The sequence below is a fragment of the Excalfactoria chinensis genome, unplaced genomic scaffold, assembly GCF_039878825.1.
Source record: "Excalfactoria chinensis isolate bCotChi1 unplaced genomic scaffold, bCotChi1.hap2 Scaffold_336, whole genome shotgun sequence".
Classification (NCBI taxonomy): domain Eukaryota; kingdom Metazoa; phylum Chordata; class Aves; order Galliformes; family Phasianidae; genus Excalfactoria; species Excalfactoria chinensis.
In genome coordinates, this window is record NW_027315624.1 from 28,733 (window position 1) to 46,221 (window position 17,489).

Genomic DNA, 17,489 nt, shown 5'->3' on the forward strand with positions numbered 1-17,489 from the left:
CGCTGTCACGGAGCCAACACCTGGGCAGCACCTCGGGCTGTGCTGCCTGCACCTCCCTCCTGCATTGGGAGGCCCCCAGCTGATCGTGGTTGATGAATGGCACGGCCAGCTCACCGGCATCGCCCGCGCGCGCAACGGCGGCAGCTGCGGAAGGTCACTCATTGGGGAAATATGTTGCTGCCGGCGGGATCGAAGCAGGTTTCGCCGAGTGACAGCCCTCAATTTTTCAGTTTTTATTAACTCCGTCCCTCGCACCATTTGTCTTGAATTCCTTCACACTGCGGATCAGTTGTCAATAGAGCGCGGGATGCGGCGCTGCGCTACACGCCTTCCCCAAGGCTGGGGGGCTGTGGGGAGCAGCGGAGATACAGGCAGCAGATGGATGGGCAGGGATGGACCCAGGCCCTCACCCCTTGTCCTCCATCCTTATCCCTGTCCTCCATCCTCACCCCTTGTCCTCCATCCATATCCCTGTCCTCCAGCCTTATCCCTGTCCTCCCTCCTTGTGCCATGTCCTCTATCCCTGTCCTCCATCCTCATCCCCTGTCCTCCATCCTTATCCCTGTCCTCCTTCATTGTGCCATGTCCTCTATCCCTGTCCTCCATCCTTATCCCTGTCCTTTCTCCTTGTGCCATGTCCTCTACCCTTATCCCTATCCTCCAGCCTTATCCCTGTCCTCCTTCATTGTGCCATGTCCTCCATCCTTATCCCTGTCCTCCATCCATATCCCTGTCCTCCATCCTCACCCCTTGTCCTCCATCCATATCCGTCCTCCTACATTGTGCCATGTCCTCTATCCCTGTCCTCCATCTTTATCCCTGTCCTCCATCCTTATCCCTGTCCTCCTTCATTGTGCCATGTCCTCTATCCCTGTCCTCCATCCTTATCCCTGTCCTCCATCCATATCCCCTGTCCTCCATCCATATCCCTGTCCTCCTTCATTGTGCCATGTCCTCTATCCCTGTCCTCCATCCTTATCCCTGTCCTCCATCCATATCCCCTGTCCTCCATCCATATCCCTGTCCTCCTTCATTGTGCCATGTCCTCTACCCTTTATCCCTGTCCTCCATCCTTATCCCTGTCCTCCTTCATTGTGCCATGTCCTCCATCCCTGTCCTCCATCCTTATCCCTGTTCTCCATCCTTATCCCTGTCCTCCCTCCTTGTGCCGTGTCCTCCATCCATATCCCTGTCCTCCATCCTCACTCCTTGTCCCCCATCCTTATCCTTGTCCTCCATCCTCACCCCTTGTCCTCCATCCATATCCCTGTCCTCCAGCCTTGTCCTTGTCCTCCATCCATGTCCTCCATCCTCACCCCTTGTCCTCCATCCTTATCCCTGTCCTCCCTCCTTGTGCCAAGTCCTCTATCCTTATCTGTCCTCCATCCTCACTCCTTGTCCTCCATTCATGTCCTCCATCCTTGCTCCTTGACCTCCATCCCAGTCCTCCATCCATATCCCTGTCCTCCCTCCTTGTGCCATGTCCTCCATCCATATCCCTGTCCTCCATCCTCACTCCTTGTCCTCCATGTCCTCCATCCTTGTCCTCCATCCTTGCTCCATATCCTCCATCCTTGTTCCATATCCTCCATCCTTGCTCCATATCCTCCATCCTTGCTCCATATCCTCCATCCTTGCTCCATATCCTCCATCCTTGTTCCATATCCTCCATCCTTGCTCCATATCCTCCATCCTTGTTCCATATCCTCCATTCTTGTTCCATATACTCCATCCTTATTCCATATCCTCCATCCTTGCTCCATATCCCCCATCCTTGCTCCATATCCTCCATCCTTATTCCATATCCTCCATCCTTGCTCCATATCCTCCATCCTTGTTCCATATCCTCCATTCTTGTTCCATATACTCCATCCTTATTCCATATCCTCCATCCTTGCTCCATATCCTCCATCCTTGCTCCATATCCTCCATCCTTATTCCATATCCTCCATCCTTGCTCCATATCCTCCATCCTTGTTCCATATCCTCCATTCTTGTTCCATATACTCCATCCTTATTCCATATCCTCCATCCTTGCTCCATATCCTCCATCCTTGCTCCATATCCTCCATCCTTGCTCCATATCCTCCACCCTTGCTCCATATCCTCCATCCTTGCTCCATATCCTCCATCCTTGCTCCATATCCTCCATCCTTGCTCCATATCCCCCATCCTTGCTCCATATCCTCCATCCTTGCTCCATATCCTCCATCCTTGCTCCATATCCTCCACCCTTGCTCCATATCCTCCATCCTTGTTCCATATCCTCCATCCTTGCTCCATATCCCCCATCCTTGCTCCATATCCTCCATCCTTGCTCCATATCCTCCATCCTTGCTCCATATCCTCCACCCTTGCTCCATATCCTCCATCCTTGTTCCATATCCTCCATCCTTGTTCCATATCCTCCATCCTTGCTCCATATCCTCCATCCTTGCTCCATATCCTCCATCCTTGTTCCATATCCTCCATCCTTGTTCCATATCCTCCATCCTTTCTCCATATCCTCCATCCTTGTTCCATATCCTCCATCCTTTCTCCATATCCTCCATCCTTGTTCCATATCCTCCATCCTTGTTCCATATCCTCCATCCTTGTTCCATATCCTCCATCCTTTCTCCATATCCTCCATCCTTGTTCCATATCCTCCATCCTTGTTCCATATCCTCCATCCTTGTTCCATATCCTCCATCCTTGTTCCATATCCCCCTCTGTCCCCACCCTGAAGATGGAGAAGGCGACAACCGAGTGGCTGGGCAAGAAGTCAGCCCAGCTTCACCCCGGCGCACGCAGAGCACCGTTCCCAGCAGCCAAAACCCAGCTCCAGTCTCCCAGAGCTTCTCAACCTACAGCAGCTTCAGGACTCATTTCACTGGGGGCTCCTCCAGGTCTCCTGGGTCCCTGTGGGACATCCCACCCCCCCCGGGTCCCTCCATCCAGCAGCGCAGAGCCCACGCTGATGTTGGTGCACGGACGAAGCCCCCCTCGACTCTCATTTCTGGTGAAGCAAAACTGAATCCTAACAAGGGGAGACACTGAAAAGGCTCCGGTCCACGGCGGGTCCCACCCATCCACAGCCGGGATTGCAGAGTGCCAACAGCCATCAGCTCTGACAAGGACCGACAACCTTATTGCTGCACATGGCCAGTTACGGTAATACGAAAGGACTCCTGTCCTCCTGAGCCTCCCGTGATTGAATTAGCATGATCACCCTTCTGCTTTGGTTTTTTTTTTTCCCTGTGTCCAGTAACGCAGATCTGGTTTTTCTTTTAAATCAATCAGACACGGCGTTCGCAAAAGGCTTTTGTCATGCTGTGTTAATAGGAGCCTGTGAGCCTGACCCCCCCCCTCCTCCTCACACCTCTGTCAGGCAGGGATGTGTCAGTGGGTGCTGGATGTGGAGCCCTGCTGAGGGTCTGCCCCCATTCCCAGCACAAAGGAATGAGAGCAACGCTCCCACAAGGAGCAGCAAGGGAGAAAGAACGATGCCTGCCAAGGAACCGGGTAGGGTTCGGGCATTGGATCAGATGGGGGCTGGAGCTCCATGATCCTGGAGGTCCCTTCCAACACGGACCATCCTATGACCTCAAAATGTCCCTTCCAACCCAAACGATGGGATGCGTGGATGGGAATCCTCAAGGCAGAGCAGGAATCCGGATAGATGCCCCCAGGGAGCACAAGTTGTGCTTCAAGGCCTCCTCCTCCCAGCAGCGGTGGTTGGACAACCCAACGTGGAGGGTTGGGGATCCGAACAGAAAGAAAGCTAAAGGCATCCAGGACTGGACAATAAAGAGCAGGGAGTTGGAGAGGGATGGGATGTGGGCCAACAGCAGAGAGCTGGGCTCAGCTATGGCTCCTACCAACACCAGCTGTATGGGACACAACATGAGCACGGTTGGCACACGTGGTGGGGATGGGCTGGGTTGGGGATCTTGGAGGTCCCTTCCAACCTTAATGACTCTTCGGTTCTATGAGCACCGATGTGGGGTTGGGCTGGTGGTTGGTCTGGGTGATCTTGGAGGTCATTTCCAACCCTAATGACTCTTTGGTTCTAATGAGTAACAATGTAGGGATGGGCTGGGTTGGGGATCTCGGAGGTCCCTTCCAACCTTAATGACTCTGGTTCTATGAGCAGCGATGTGGGGATGGGCTGGGTTGGGGATCTTGGAGGTCCCTTCCAACCTTAATGACTCTTCGGTTCTATGAGCACCGATGTGGGGATGGGCTGGTGGTTGGTCTGAGTGATCTTGGAGGTCATTTCCAACCTTAATGACTCTGGTTCTAATGAGCAACAATGTGGGGATGGGCTGAGTTGGGGATCTTAGAGGTCCCTTCCAACCCTAATGACTCTTTGGCTCTATGAGCAGCGATGTGGGGATGGGCTGGGTTGGGGATCTTGGAGGTCATTTCCAACCTTAATGACTCTTTGGCTTTATGAGCACCAATGTGGGGATGGGCTGGTGGTTGGTCTGGGTGATCTTGGAGGTCATTTCCAACCCTAATGACTCTTTGGTTCTATGAGCAGTGATGTGGGGATGGGCTGAGTTGGGGATCTCAGAGGTCATTTCCAACCCTAATGACTCTTTGGTTCTATGAGCAACAATGTAGGGATGGGCTGGGTTGGGGATCTTGGAGGTCATTTCCAACCTTAATGACTCTTTGGTTCTAATGAGTAACAATGTAGGGATGGGCTGAGTTGGGGATCTCAGAGGTCCCTTCCAACCCTAATGACTCTTCGGTTCTAATGAGCACCGATGTGGGGATGGGCTGGGTTGAGGATCTTGGAGGTCATTTCCAACCTTAATGACTCTTTGGTTCTAATGAGTAACAATGTGGGGATGGGCTGAGTTGGGGATCTTGGAGGTCATTTCCAACCTTAATGACTCTTTGGTTCTAATGAGCAGCGATGTGGGGATGGGCTGGTGGTTGGTCTGGGTGATCTTGGAGGTCATTTCCAACCTTAATGACTCTTCGGTTCTATGAGCAACAATGTAGGGATGGGCTGAGTTGGGGATCTTGGAGGTCATTTCCAACCCTAATGACTCTTTGGTTCTATGAGTAACAATGTAGGGATGGGCTGAGTTGACGATCTCAGAGGTCCCTTCCAACCTTAATGACTCTTTGGTTCTAATGAGCAACAATGTAGGGATGGGCTGGGTTGGGGATCTCGGAGGTCCCTTCCCAACGTTAATGACTCTTCGGTTCTATGAGCACCGATGTGGGGATGGGCTGGTGGTTGGTCTGGGTGATCTTGGAGGTCATTTCCAACCAGGAGGGTTCCGCAGTTCAGTCACTGCACAACACGTGTTGGCACACGAGCTCCGTTTGGGATTACAGATGGAGGTGAGGACCAGCCGGGCAAGGAGAACCAGTGATCTGGAAGGTTCTTATTAGCAATACGGACCTCAGAGGGCTCCTCCTTCATCGTTCTATGACTGCACGACTCGGGATCTCCTTCCTTAGCTGTCTCAGTGGGCACTGCTGGTGCACGGGGGCTGAGGAAAGCCTCTGTCCTGCACAACCCCCTACAGGACAAGCTGCCCCCTCTCCCACTTTGATGCTCCCCCTCCATGTGTGCAGAGCAATCAGACTCACACCAAACACCATGAAATACCATAAGAGGGATCTCTCTGCTCCCCTGCCCTTTGGGGAACCCAACCCTTAAAGCACTGCGACACCGCCAGCATTCACACTCATTGCTCCATTGGACGTTGAGCTTTTCAATCCCAATCTCTCCGGGTTTTAATTACTGGTGTGGTCGGGCTGGCGGTGGATCTCGCTGCGGTCGGACGTTGGGGTCGATACGTCGTCCCGGAACATATTGAGCCGTTGCTGCTGGCAGGTTCTATTGCTCCATTTAATCATATTTTTTTGTTGTTGTTGTTGTCTTTTGCAAAATGTACAGCTCAGCGGGAGGGATCGATACTGAATTCATTGGAAACAGGAGCAGCGAGAGGGGAAAGTGTCTCAGGTTCTCCTGCCCAACAGCTGGCCGGGGCTCTGGGTGCTGACTGGGGGAGGTGGGGCCACCTGGGGGGCTGCCCGATGCTGCTCCTGTCCCTATGGGGCCAGGACTGGGCCAGGTGTGGGGCTGTGGTTGCACGGCAGCTCGAGGCCGATGGGTCCTCAGCTGCAGTTGGGATAAGGCAGAAGCAGAGCAGCCCGCGGCTCCTTTCCCTTGGCTGAAGCTGAGGGCAGCAGGGTGAGAGCGCGTGGAGCATCGGGGCCGCATCAGGTTGGAAGGGAAGGCAGCGCAACTTCTGCCCATTGGAAGAGCATTTTGCTAAGGGAGAGCCCTTCAGAACACAGAGCAGCAGCACGGGGTGGTGGGGGGCAGGGGGGGAAAGTGCCCCCAGAGTTGTTAGGGTGCTGAGCTCCACTTTGCCTGCAGAAAGCAGACCTTGGGAGGGGGGATTTCATGCAGCAGATTGAAACGGGGCCCTTAGAGAAGCAAAGCGCTGCCGTGTCTGGATGGAGAGCCCCCCTTCCCCCTCCTCTCCTTCTCCCCCCCCCCCCCACCCAACCCTCTTAACAAACAAAAAGCCCCCGGATCGATGGTGCTGGTGCACAGCAGCTCACACCCACTCCTTGAGACGGAGGAGGACATTGATGGTGTCAGCTCAGGTCGGCAGGCTGCGAAACGGCACCAGCCACCACAGCGGGACGTCTCGCGCTCTGCTGGGCACGCACATGCTGACCACCAGGGGAGGAGGTCCAGAGGGGTCACCCGGACACTGAATGGGGCACAAAGGGGCACAAAGGGGCACAAAGGGGCACAAAGGGGCAGGGGGCTTCCACTATAGAAGCATAGGGCGGAAGGGGGGGGGATGTTAGTTAATGGCTTTGGCCCTGAGGGCATCGGGAGAGGAAGTGCCGGGGAGAGTAAATGGATACTTGGTTAAAATAAAGGCAGATGGAGGGGACTGGGGGGGGGCGAGGGGGGCTGCGCTGTGTCAGCAGGCAGGAAACATCCTGCTCTGAAGGGTGGGGGAGGTGGGGGGGGAGAAGTGCCCCTATGGAGGAGGATCCAATGGACGCAATCGTGGGTTGGGTTGGAAGGGCCCAAAGGAAGATGGACGCGTTGGGTCGAGCGAGGAAACCACGGTAGGGTCACAGAATGGTCTGAGCTGGGAGGGATGATGGAAGGTCAGATGGTCCAGCCCCAGTCCCGAGCTCCTCTCTCCTCGATTGAAGCCATTTCCCCACATCCCAACAGGGAACCCGAAATCGCCATCCGAAGAACGGCTGGTTGCGCACAGGATCCCCTTTGGTGCTCACACACACAGCCCTACAAAGTGACAGCCCTACAGTGTGACAGCCCTACAGTGTGACAGCCCTACAGACAATGTGACAGCCCTACAGTGTGACAGCTCTACAGTGACAGCCCTACAGTGTGACAGCCCTACACTGTGACAGCCCTACAGTGACAGCCCTAAAACGTGACAGCCCTACAGTGTGACAGCCCTACAATGTGACAGCCCTACACTGTGACAGCCCTACAGTGTGACAGCCCTACAACGTGACAGCCCTACAATGTGACAGCCCTACAGTGTGACAGCCCTACAATGTGACAGCCCTACAGTCAATGTGACAGCCCTACAACATGACAGCCCTACAGTGTGACAGCCGTACAACGTGACAGCCCTACAACGTGACAGCCCTACAGTGTGACAGCCCTACAGTGTGACAGCCCTACAACGTGACAGCCCTACAGTGTGACAGCCCTACAACGTGACAGCCCTACAGTGTGACAGCCCTACAACGTGACAGCCCTACAGTGTGACAGCCCTACAACGTGACAGCCCTACAATGTGACAGCCCTACAACGTGACAGCCCTACAGTGTGACAGCCCTACAACGTGACAGCCCTACAGTGTGACAGCCCTACAGACACTGTGACAGCCCTACAGTGTGACAGCCCTACAATGTGACAGCCCTACAACGTGACAGCCCTACAGACACTGTGACAGCCCTACAGTGTGACAGCCCTACAGTGTGACAGCGTAACAACGTGACAGCCCTACAGTGTGACAGCCCTACAATGTGACAGCCCTACAGACACTGTGACAGCCCTACAGTATGACAGCCCTACCCTGTGACAGCCCTACAGCGTGACAGCCCTACAATGTGACAGCCCTACACTATGACAGCCCTACAGTGTGACATCCCTACAACGTGACAGCCGTACAACGTGACAGCCCTACAACGTGAAAGCCCTACAGTGTGACAGCCCTACACTGTGACAGCCCTACAGTGACAGCCCTACAACGTGACAGCCCTACAGTGTGACAGCCCTACAACGTGACAGCCCTACAATGTGACAGCCCTACAACGTGACAGCCCTACCCTGTGAGAGCCCTACAATGTGACAGCCCTACAGCATGACAGTCCTACAATGTGACAGCCCTACAATGTGACAGCCCTACACTGTGACAGCCCTACAATGTGACAGCCCTACAACGTGACAGCCCTACAGCGCGACAGCCCTACAGTGTGACAGCCCTACAGACACTGTGACAGCCCTACAGTGTGACAGCCCTACAGTGTGACAGCCCTACAGACACTGTGACAGCCCTACAGTGTGACAGCCCTACAGACACCGTGACAGCCCTACAGTGTGACAGCCCTACAGTGTGACAGCCCTACAGACACTGTGACAGCCCTACAGTGTGACAGCCCTACAGACACCGTGACAGCCCTACAGTGTGACAGCCCTACAGTGTGACAGCCCTACAGACACTGTGACAGCCCTACAGTGTGACAGCCCTACAGTGTGACAGCCCTACAGACACTGTGACAGCCCTACAGTGTGACAGCCCTACAGACACCGTGACAGCCCTACAGTGTGACAGCCCTACAGTGTGACAGCCCTACAGACACTGTGACAGCCCTACAGTGTGACAGCCCTACAGACACTGTGACAGCCCTACAGTGTGACAGCCCTACAGACACCGTGACAGCCCTACAGTGTGACAGCCCTACAGTGTGACAGCCCTACAGACACTGTGACAGCCCTACAGTGTGACAGCCCTACAGACACTGTGACAGCCCTACAGCAGCACTGCCCCGCTCTGGGTCTGCACAGCGCTGTGCCGGAGCAGCGCGTCCCCGTGGCAAAGGAGCAGTGGGAGGGTAAATATTGCAGCCGTCGTCATGGCAGCGCATCTCTGCCCTGTCAGCCCAGCATCTCCTCCTCCTCTGCCACAGGAGTGGGCTGTGCACGGAGCCAATGAAGGGATGTTGATGTTGGAGGGCCGGGAGCTCAGCCTTCCAACCCAAACCATCCCGCGGCCACGGCGTCACCCGTCAGAACGGCACAGGATGGAGGTGACAGCGAGCAGCAAATCGCATCTCGTCCTCAAGACGGGCCCGCGTGGCTCTCACCGAGCCCCACAAGTGTGGGTCAGAGCCCGAAGCAGCAGCACCCACCTGCCTCCAGCAGCATCCGGACGCTCAGGGAGTCGTCGGCCAGCACGGCGTAATGCAGCGCTGTGCAGCCGCGGAAGCTGGCGCGGACGTTGAGGCGGTTGTTGAAGTCGTCCTCGCGGGTCACAAGGACTGCGGGGCAAGAAAGGAGAAGGGTTCAGGGCAAGAAAGGAGAAGGGTTCAGGGCAAGAGAAGAGAAGGGTTCAGGGCAAGACAAGAGAAGGATTCAGGGCAAGACAAGAGAAGGGTTCAGGGCAAGACAAGAGAAGGCTTCGGGGCAAGGCAAGAGAAGGGTTCAGGGCAAGGCAAGGCTTCAAGAGCAGACGAGCACAACCCGACCCCTCCAGGCTGCCCCCCTTCCTTTGGGGCCCGCAGTTCCCATCCCGCGGGCTCTGAATGCTGCCACCATGGAAGTCAATCACGGTAACGCATTTTACAGCTGGCTGCAAAGCCTGGAAGTCCCCCAGCAAATGCAATTAGCCCCACGAGGTCCTGTGAAATCAGAGCAAGGAACTGCAAGGCTGCTTTGAATGGAAACCGCTGCTCTCTGAACCGGGTTCATTAGATTTGTTTCCTTCCCTCCAGCCCCGTGCGCTTCTGAATGCCAACGTAAGGAATGGCAGCCATGAGCAGCTCCCACCTGTCTGCAAACATAGCCTGCTTGGCCTTGTTGGGGGTTATATCCCTAACATGGGGAAGCCAGGCTTGGCCTTGTTGGGGGTTATATCCCTTACATGGGGAAGCCAGGCTTGGCCTTGTTGGGGGTTATATCCCTTAGGTGGGGAAGCCAGGCTTGGCCTTGTTGGGGGTTATATCCCTTAGGTGGGGAAGCCAGGCTTGGCCTTGTTGGGGGTTATATCCCTAACATGGGGAAGCCAGGCTTGGCCTTGTTGGGGGTTATATCCCTTAGGTGGGGAAGCCAGGCTTGGCCTTGTTGGGGGTTATATCCCTAATGTGGGGAAGCCAGGCTTGGCCTTGTTGGGGGTTATATCCCTTAGGTGGGGAAGCCAGGCTTGGCCTTGTTGGGGGTTATATCCCTAACATGGGGAAGCCAGGCTTGGCCTTGTTGGGGGTTATATCCCTAACATGGGGAAGCCAGGCTTGGCCTTGTTGGGGTTATATCCCTAACATGGGGAAGCCAGGCTTGGCCTTGTTGGGGGTTATATCCCTAACATGGGGAAGCCAGGCTTGGCCTTGTTGGGGTTATATCCCTAATGTGGGGAAGCCAGGCTTGGCCTTGTTGGGGGTTATATCCCTAATGTGGGGAAGCCAGGCTTGGCCTTGTTGGGGGTTATATCCCTAATGTGGGGAAGCCAGGCTTGGCCTTGTTGGGGTTATATCCCTAACATGGGGAAGCCAGGCTTGGCCTTGTTGGGGGTTATATCCCTAACATGGGGAAGCCAGGCTTGGCCTTGTTGGGGTTATATCCCTAACATGGGGAAGCCAGGCTTGGCCTTGTTGGGGGTTATATCCTTAACGTGGGGAAGCCAGGCTTGGCCTTGTTGGGGGTTATATCCCTAATGTGGGGAAGCCAGGCTTGGCCTTGTTGGGGGTTATATCCCTAAGGAGGGGAAGCCAGGCTTGGCCTTGATGGGGGTTATATCCCTAATGTGGGGAAGCCAGGCTTGGCCTTGTTGGGGGTTATATCCCTAACATGGGGAAGCCAGGCTTGGCCTTGTTGGGGGTTATATCCCTAATGTGGGGAAGCCAGGCTTGGCCTTGTTGGGGGTTATATCCCTAACATGGGGAAGCCAGGCTTGGCCTTGTTGGGGGTTATATCCCTTACATGGGGAAGCCAGGCTTGGCCTTGTTGGGGGTTATATCCCTAACATGGGGAAGCCAGGCTTGGCCTTGTTGGGGGTTATATCCCTAAGGTGGGGAAGCCAGGCTGCGTGTCAGCATGTGGGCTGGGTGCTGAGCAGGGATGGGGACGCCCCGTATCAGGTCCACAAGGCAGGCTAGAAAACCTCCTGTGATGTTGGCCCTCCTCTAACCATCAAAAATGGACGGTGACCACAGCAGCTGTCTCTAGGGACTGAAACTGACAGGGATAAGAGGCCATTTCCAACCTTAGGGACTCTTTGATTCTGAGTGGGCACGGTGGGGACGGGTTGGATGTTGGATTTGACTTAGAGCTCGTTTCCAAGCTTAACGACACCCTGATTCTATCAGCAAACACAGTGGGGACGGGTTGGATGTTGGACTTGATGATCTTAGGGATCTTTTCTCCTAGAGGCCATTTCCAACCTTAATGACTCTTTGACTCCATGAGGAGACACGGTGGGGGTGGTTGGTGGTTAGACCTGACAATCTTAGAGGTCATTTCCACCTTTAATGACTCCTTGATTCTATGAGCAAACGTGGTGTGGATGGATGGTGGTTGGACTTGACTCAGGGGTCTTTCCCAACCTTGGCGACATTGATTCTATGAGTGGACACGATGGGAATGGGTTTGGCTGTTGGACCTGACGACTTCAGAGGGCCTTCCCAACCTTAATGGCTCTTTGAGTCTATGATTAAACATGTTATGGATGGTTGGCCTTTGGACTTGATGATCTCAGAGGTCGTTTCCAACCTTAATGACTCCCTAATTCTATAAGCAGACACAGCAGGGATGGGTTGGCCGTCGGACTTGACGATCTTAGAGATCGTTTCCAGACCTGACAATCTTAGGGGTCATTTCCACCCTTAATGGCTCTTTGATGCTGTGATGGTTGGACTTGATGTTCTTGGAGGCCATTTCCAAACTTGGTGATTCTATGAACAAACATGGTGTGGTTGGTTGGAGGTTGGACTTGATGATCTTAGAGGCCATCTCCAACCTTAATGAGTCTTTGATTCTATGAACAAACATGGTGTGGTTGGTTGGAGGTTGGACTTGATGATCTTAGAGGCCATTTCCAACCTTAACAATGCTTTGATTCTATGAACAAACATGGTGTGGTTGGTTGGAGGTTGGACTCGATGTTCTTAGAGGCCATCTCCAACCTTAATGACACTTTGATTCTATGAACAAACATGGTGTGGATGGTTGGAGGTTGGACTTGATGATCTTAGAGGCCATTTCCAACCTTCTTAATGAGTCTTTGACTCCACGGGTGGACATGGTGGGGATGGTCTGGCCATTGGACTCAACAATCTTAGAGATCTTTTCTGCACTTGATGACCTTAAAGATCATTTCCACCCTCAATGACTCTGATGCTGTGAGCAAACAAGGTATGGCTGGTTGGTGGCTGAACTGGATGATCTTAGAGCTTAACGACTCTTTGATTCTAGGAGTAAAGATGGTATGGCTGGTTGGTGGCCAGACTGGATGATCTTAGAGGTCATTCCCAACCTTAACGACTCTCTGATTCTAGGAGCAAACAAGGTATGGCTGGTTGGTGGCCGGGCTGGATGATCTTAGAGCTTAAAACCTCTTTGATTCTAGGAGCAAACAAGGTATGGCTGGTTGGTGGGCAGACTGGATGATCTTAGAGGTCATTCCCAACCTTAACGACTCTTTGATTCTGGGAGCAAACATGGTATGGCTGGTTGTTGGACGGACTGGATGATCTTAGAGCTTAACAACTCTCTGATTCTAGGAGCAAACAAGGTATGGCTGGTTGTTGGCCAGACTGGATGATCTTAGAGGTCATTCCCAACCTTAACGACTCTCTGATTCTAGGAGCAAACAAGGTATGGCTGGTTGGTGGCCGGGCTGGATGATCTTAGAGCTTAAAACCTCTTTGATTCTAGGAGCAAACAAGGTATGGCTGGTTGGTGGGCAGACTGGATGATCTTAGAGGTCATTCCCAACCTTAACGACTCTTTGATTCTGGGAGCAAACATGGTATGGCTGGTTGTTGGACGGACTGGATGATCTTAGAGCTTAACAACTCTCTGATTCTAGGAGCAAACAAGGTATGGCTGGTTGTTGGCCAGACTGGATGATCTTAGAGGTCATTCCCAACCTTAATGACTCTTTGATTCCGGGAGCAAACAAGGTATGGCTGGTTGGTGGCCGGGCTGGATGATCTTAGAGCTTAACGACTCTCTGATTCTAGGAGCAAACAAGGTATGGCTGGTTGGTGGCAGAACTGGATGATCTTAGAGCTTAACAACTCTCTGATTCGAGGAGCAAACAAGGTATGGCTGGTTGTTGGCTGGACTGGATGATCTTAGAGCTTAACAACTCTCTGATTCTAGGAGCAAACAAGGTATGGCTGGTTGTTGGCCGGACTGGATGATCTTAGAGGTCTTTTCCAACCTTAACGACTCTGTGGCTGTAGGATGGGAGGCCGACCATCATGGACGGCTCCTCTTGGAGCATCATGAAGGCCGATGGGCTCAGCCGTGTGCAGCCTCCACACTCCCTCCAAAGAACTGAAAGGTAAGTTGAGCCCCCGCTAACGAACCTCCCGAAGATCAATGAACACCAGCCCAGCTCCTTCCCTTCCCTATTCGCTCCGACAGAACCGGGTGAGTCCATCTCCTTATTCACTTGTCGTCATTTCCTACCCAGGGAGGAGCAGGATAATGAACTGCGTGCGTCAGGGAAGATGAATCTGAGCTGGCAGGGAGCAGCGCGGTAAAGAGATTAAAGCGTTATTATTGTTGGGGGGGTTGTTTTTGTCTTTCCCCCCACAGTGCGCGGTGACAGCTCGGCCGTCAGCAGTAAAAAATGTCTCCGAGAGAGATAATCATCGGAAACTCAATAAAGCGTCAGGGGAAGCCTGCCCTGCCATCCATCACCGCGGGCCTGCAAATTCTCAGCCCTCCGTCCTTTCCCCTTCCCTGCCATCCATATAAATGTCTGTAATATATCTGGAGCGGCGGCGGCGGCGGCCCCTCTCGATATGGGATGCTTTTTAATGACCCAAATATTGATAGGAGGAATATGTAAACGACAGCGACGGAATCAAACAAATAAAGAAGGGGAAGAGAAAAAAAACAACCCCACAACCAACCGGTCCCGCAACACAAAGGCGGCTCTTCCCATCCCTCTCGTTGTTAAAATGCAACTGAATTTATTCTTTTTAATAAAACACGTCAAAGCAAAAGAATTGATGCGGCTTCGCGCCGCCGCGCCGCCTTGCCTTCTCCCCACCACCCCAAAACTATATAACATGAGGGAGGGATGAATGCAGACAAAAACAATTAACTTTATTGGCTGATGCTCTTTGCCTTAAATGAAGTCTCGCCGCGTGCGTTACGCGCTGCCGGCCCATTGCTCATCTTTTCATGTTGCTTCATGTATTTTGCATTCCCCCGCTCTCATCTCATCATGGGTGCCCCCAGCTCCAGCACGCAGCGGCTCTATGGGACCCCATCACAACCAGCTTCCTCCACATCACCCCCCTTTGGAGCCGTTTCTGCCCTTCCCATCCCAGCAGACCCCATTGAATCCAACCAGCCCTACTGAGTCCATCCAGCCCTTCTGAGTCCATCCAGCCCTACTGAGTCCATCCATCCCTTCTGAGTCCAACCATCCCTTCTGAGTCCAACCAGCCCTACTGAGTCCATCCAGCCCTTCTGAGTCCATCCAGCCCTACTGAGTCCATCCATCCCTTCTGAGTCCAACCAGCCCTACTGAGTCCATCCAGCCCTTCTGAGTCCATCCAGCCCTTCTGAGTCCATCCAGCCCTACTGAGTCCATCCATCCCTTCTGAGTCCAACCAGCCCTACTGAGTCCATCCAGCCCTTCTGAGTCCATCCAGCCCTACTGAGTCCATCCAGCCCTTCTGAGTCCATCCAGCCCTTCTGAGTCCATCCAGCCCTTCTGAGTCCATCCAGCCCTTCTGAGTCCATCCAGCCCTTCTGAGTCCAACCAGCCCTACTGAGTCCATCCAGCCCTTCTGAGTCCATCCAGCCCTTCTGAGTCCATCCAGCCCTTCTGAGTCCATCCAGCCCTTCTGAGTCCAACCAGCCCTACTGAGTCCATCCAGCCCTTCTGAGTCCATCCATCCCTTCTGAGTCCATCCAGCCCTACTGAGTCCATCCATCCCTTCTGAGTCCATCCAGCCCTACTGAGTCCATCCAGCCCTTCTGAGTCCATCCAGCCCTACTGAGTCCATCCAGCCCTTCTGAGTCCATCCAGCCCTACTGAGTCCATCCAGCCCTTCTGAGTCCATCCAGCCCTACTGAGTCCATCCAGCCCCACTGAGCCCATCCAGCCCTACTGAGTCCATCCAGCCCTTCTGAGTCCAACTATCCCTTCTGAGTCCATCCAGCCCTGCCCTACTGAGTCCAACCATCCCTTCTGAGTCCATCCAGCCCTTCTGAGTCCATCCATCCCTTCTGAGTCCATCCAGCCCTACTGAGTCCATCCATCCCTTCTGAGTCCATCCAGCCCTACTGAGTCCATCCATCCCTTCTGAGTCCATCCAGCCCTTCTGAGTCCATCCATCCCTTCTGAGTCCAACCAGCCCTTCTGAGTCCATCCAGCCCTTCTGAGTCCATCCATCCCTTCTGAGTCCATCCATCCCTTCTGAGTCCATCCAGCCCTTCTGAGTCCAACCAGCCCTTCTGAGTCCAACCATCCCTTCTGAGTCCATCCATCCCTTCTGAGTCCATCCATCCCTTCTGAGTCCATCCATCCCTACTGAGTCCATCCAGCCCTACTGAGTCCATCCAGCCCTTCTGAGTCCATCCATCCCTTCTGAGTCCATCCAGCCCTACTGAGTCCATCCAGCCCTTCTGAGTCCATCCATCCCTTCTGAGTCCATCCAGCCCTACTGAGTTCATCCAGCCCTTCTGAGTCCATCCAGCCCTTCTGAGTCCATCCATCCCTTCTGAGTCCATCCAGCCCTACTGAGTCCATTCATCCCTTCTGAGTCCATCCAGCCCTTCTGAGTCCATACATCCCTTCTGAGTCCATCCAGCCCTTCTGAGTCCAACCAGCCCTACTGAGTCCAACCAGCCCTTCTGAGTCCATCCATCCCTTCTGAGTCCATCCATCCCTTCTGAGTCCATCCATCCCCACTGAGTCCATCCAGCCCTGCTGAGTCCATCCATCCCTTCTGAGTCCATCCATCCCCACTGAGTTCATCCATCCCTTCTGAGTCCATCCAGCCCTTCTGAGTCCATCCAGCCCTACTGAGTCCAACCAGCCCTACTGAGTCCAACCAGCCCTACTGAGTCCATCCATCCCTTCTGAGTCCAACCATCCCTTCTGAGTCCATCCATCCCCACTGAGTCCATCCAGCCCTACTGAGTCCATCCAGCCCTACTGAGTCCATCCATCCCTTCTGACTCCAACCAGCCCTACTGAGTCCATCCAGCCCTTCTGAGTCCATCAAGCCCTTCTGAGTCCAACCAGCCCTACTGAGTCCAACCATCCCTTCTGAGTCCATCCAGCCCTACTGAGTCCATCCATCCCTTCTGAGTCCATCCAGCCCTTCTGAGTCCATCCATCACTTCTGAGTCCAACCATCCCTTCTGAGTCCATCCAGCCCTATTGAGTCCATCCAGCCCTTCTGAGTCCATCCATCCCTTCTGAGTCCATCCAGCCCTTCTGAGTCCATCCAGCCCTTCTGAGTCCATCCATCCCTTCTGAGTCCATCCATCCCTTCTGAGTCCAACCATCCCTTCTGAGTCCATCCAGCCCTACTGAGTCCATCCAGCCCTTCTGAGTCCATCCATCCCTACTGAGTCCATCCAGCCCTTCTGAGTCCATCCATCCCTTCTGAGTCCATCCAGCCCTTCTGAGTCCATCCAGCCCTTCTGAGTCCATCCATCCCTTCTGAGTCCATCCAGCCCTTCTGAGTCCATTCAGCCCTTCTGAGTCCATCCAGCCCTTCTGAGTCCATCCAGCCCTTCTGAGTCCATCCAGCCCTTCTGAGTCCATCCATCCCTTCTGAGTCCAACCATCCCTTCTGAGTCCATCCAGCCCTTCTGAGTCCATCCAGCCCTTCTGAGTCCATCCAGCCCTACTGAGTCCATCCAGCCCTTCTGAGTCCATTCAGCCCTGCTGAGTCCATCCATCCCTTCTGAGTCCATCCAGCCCTACTGAGTCCATCCATCCCTTCTGAGTCCATCCAGCCCTTCTGAGTCCATCCAGCCCTACTGAGTCCATCCAGCC

General features: G+C 54.0%; 1 protein-coding gene across 1 annotated transcript in view; it reads right to left on the bottom strand.

Moving 5' to 3' along the window:
* LOC140264892 (mitochondrial disaggregase-like) overlaps positions 1 to 17,489 on the bottom strand; it is a 72,499-nt gene that overhangs the window by 25,650 nt on the left and 29,360 nt on the right. The window contains 1 exon segment of the mRNA XM_072360790.1: positions 9,430 to 9,558. Within this exon segment, the coding sequence (XP_072216891.1) occupies positions 9,430 to 9,558 (129 nt within the window).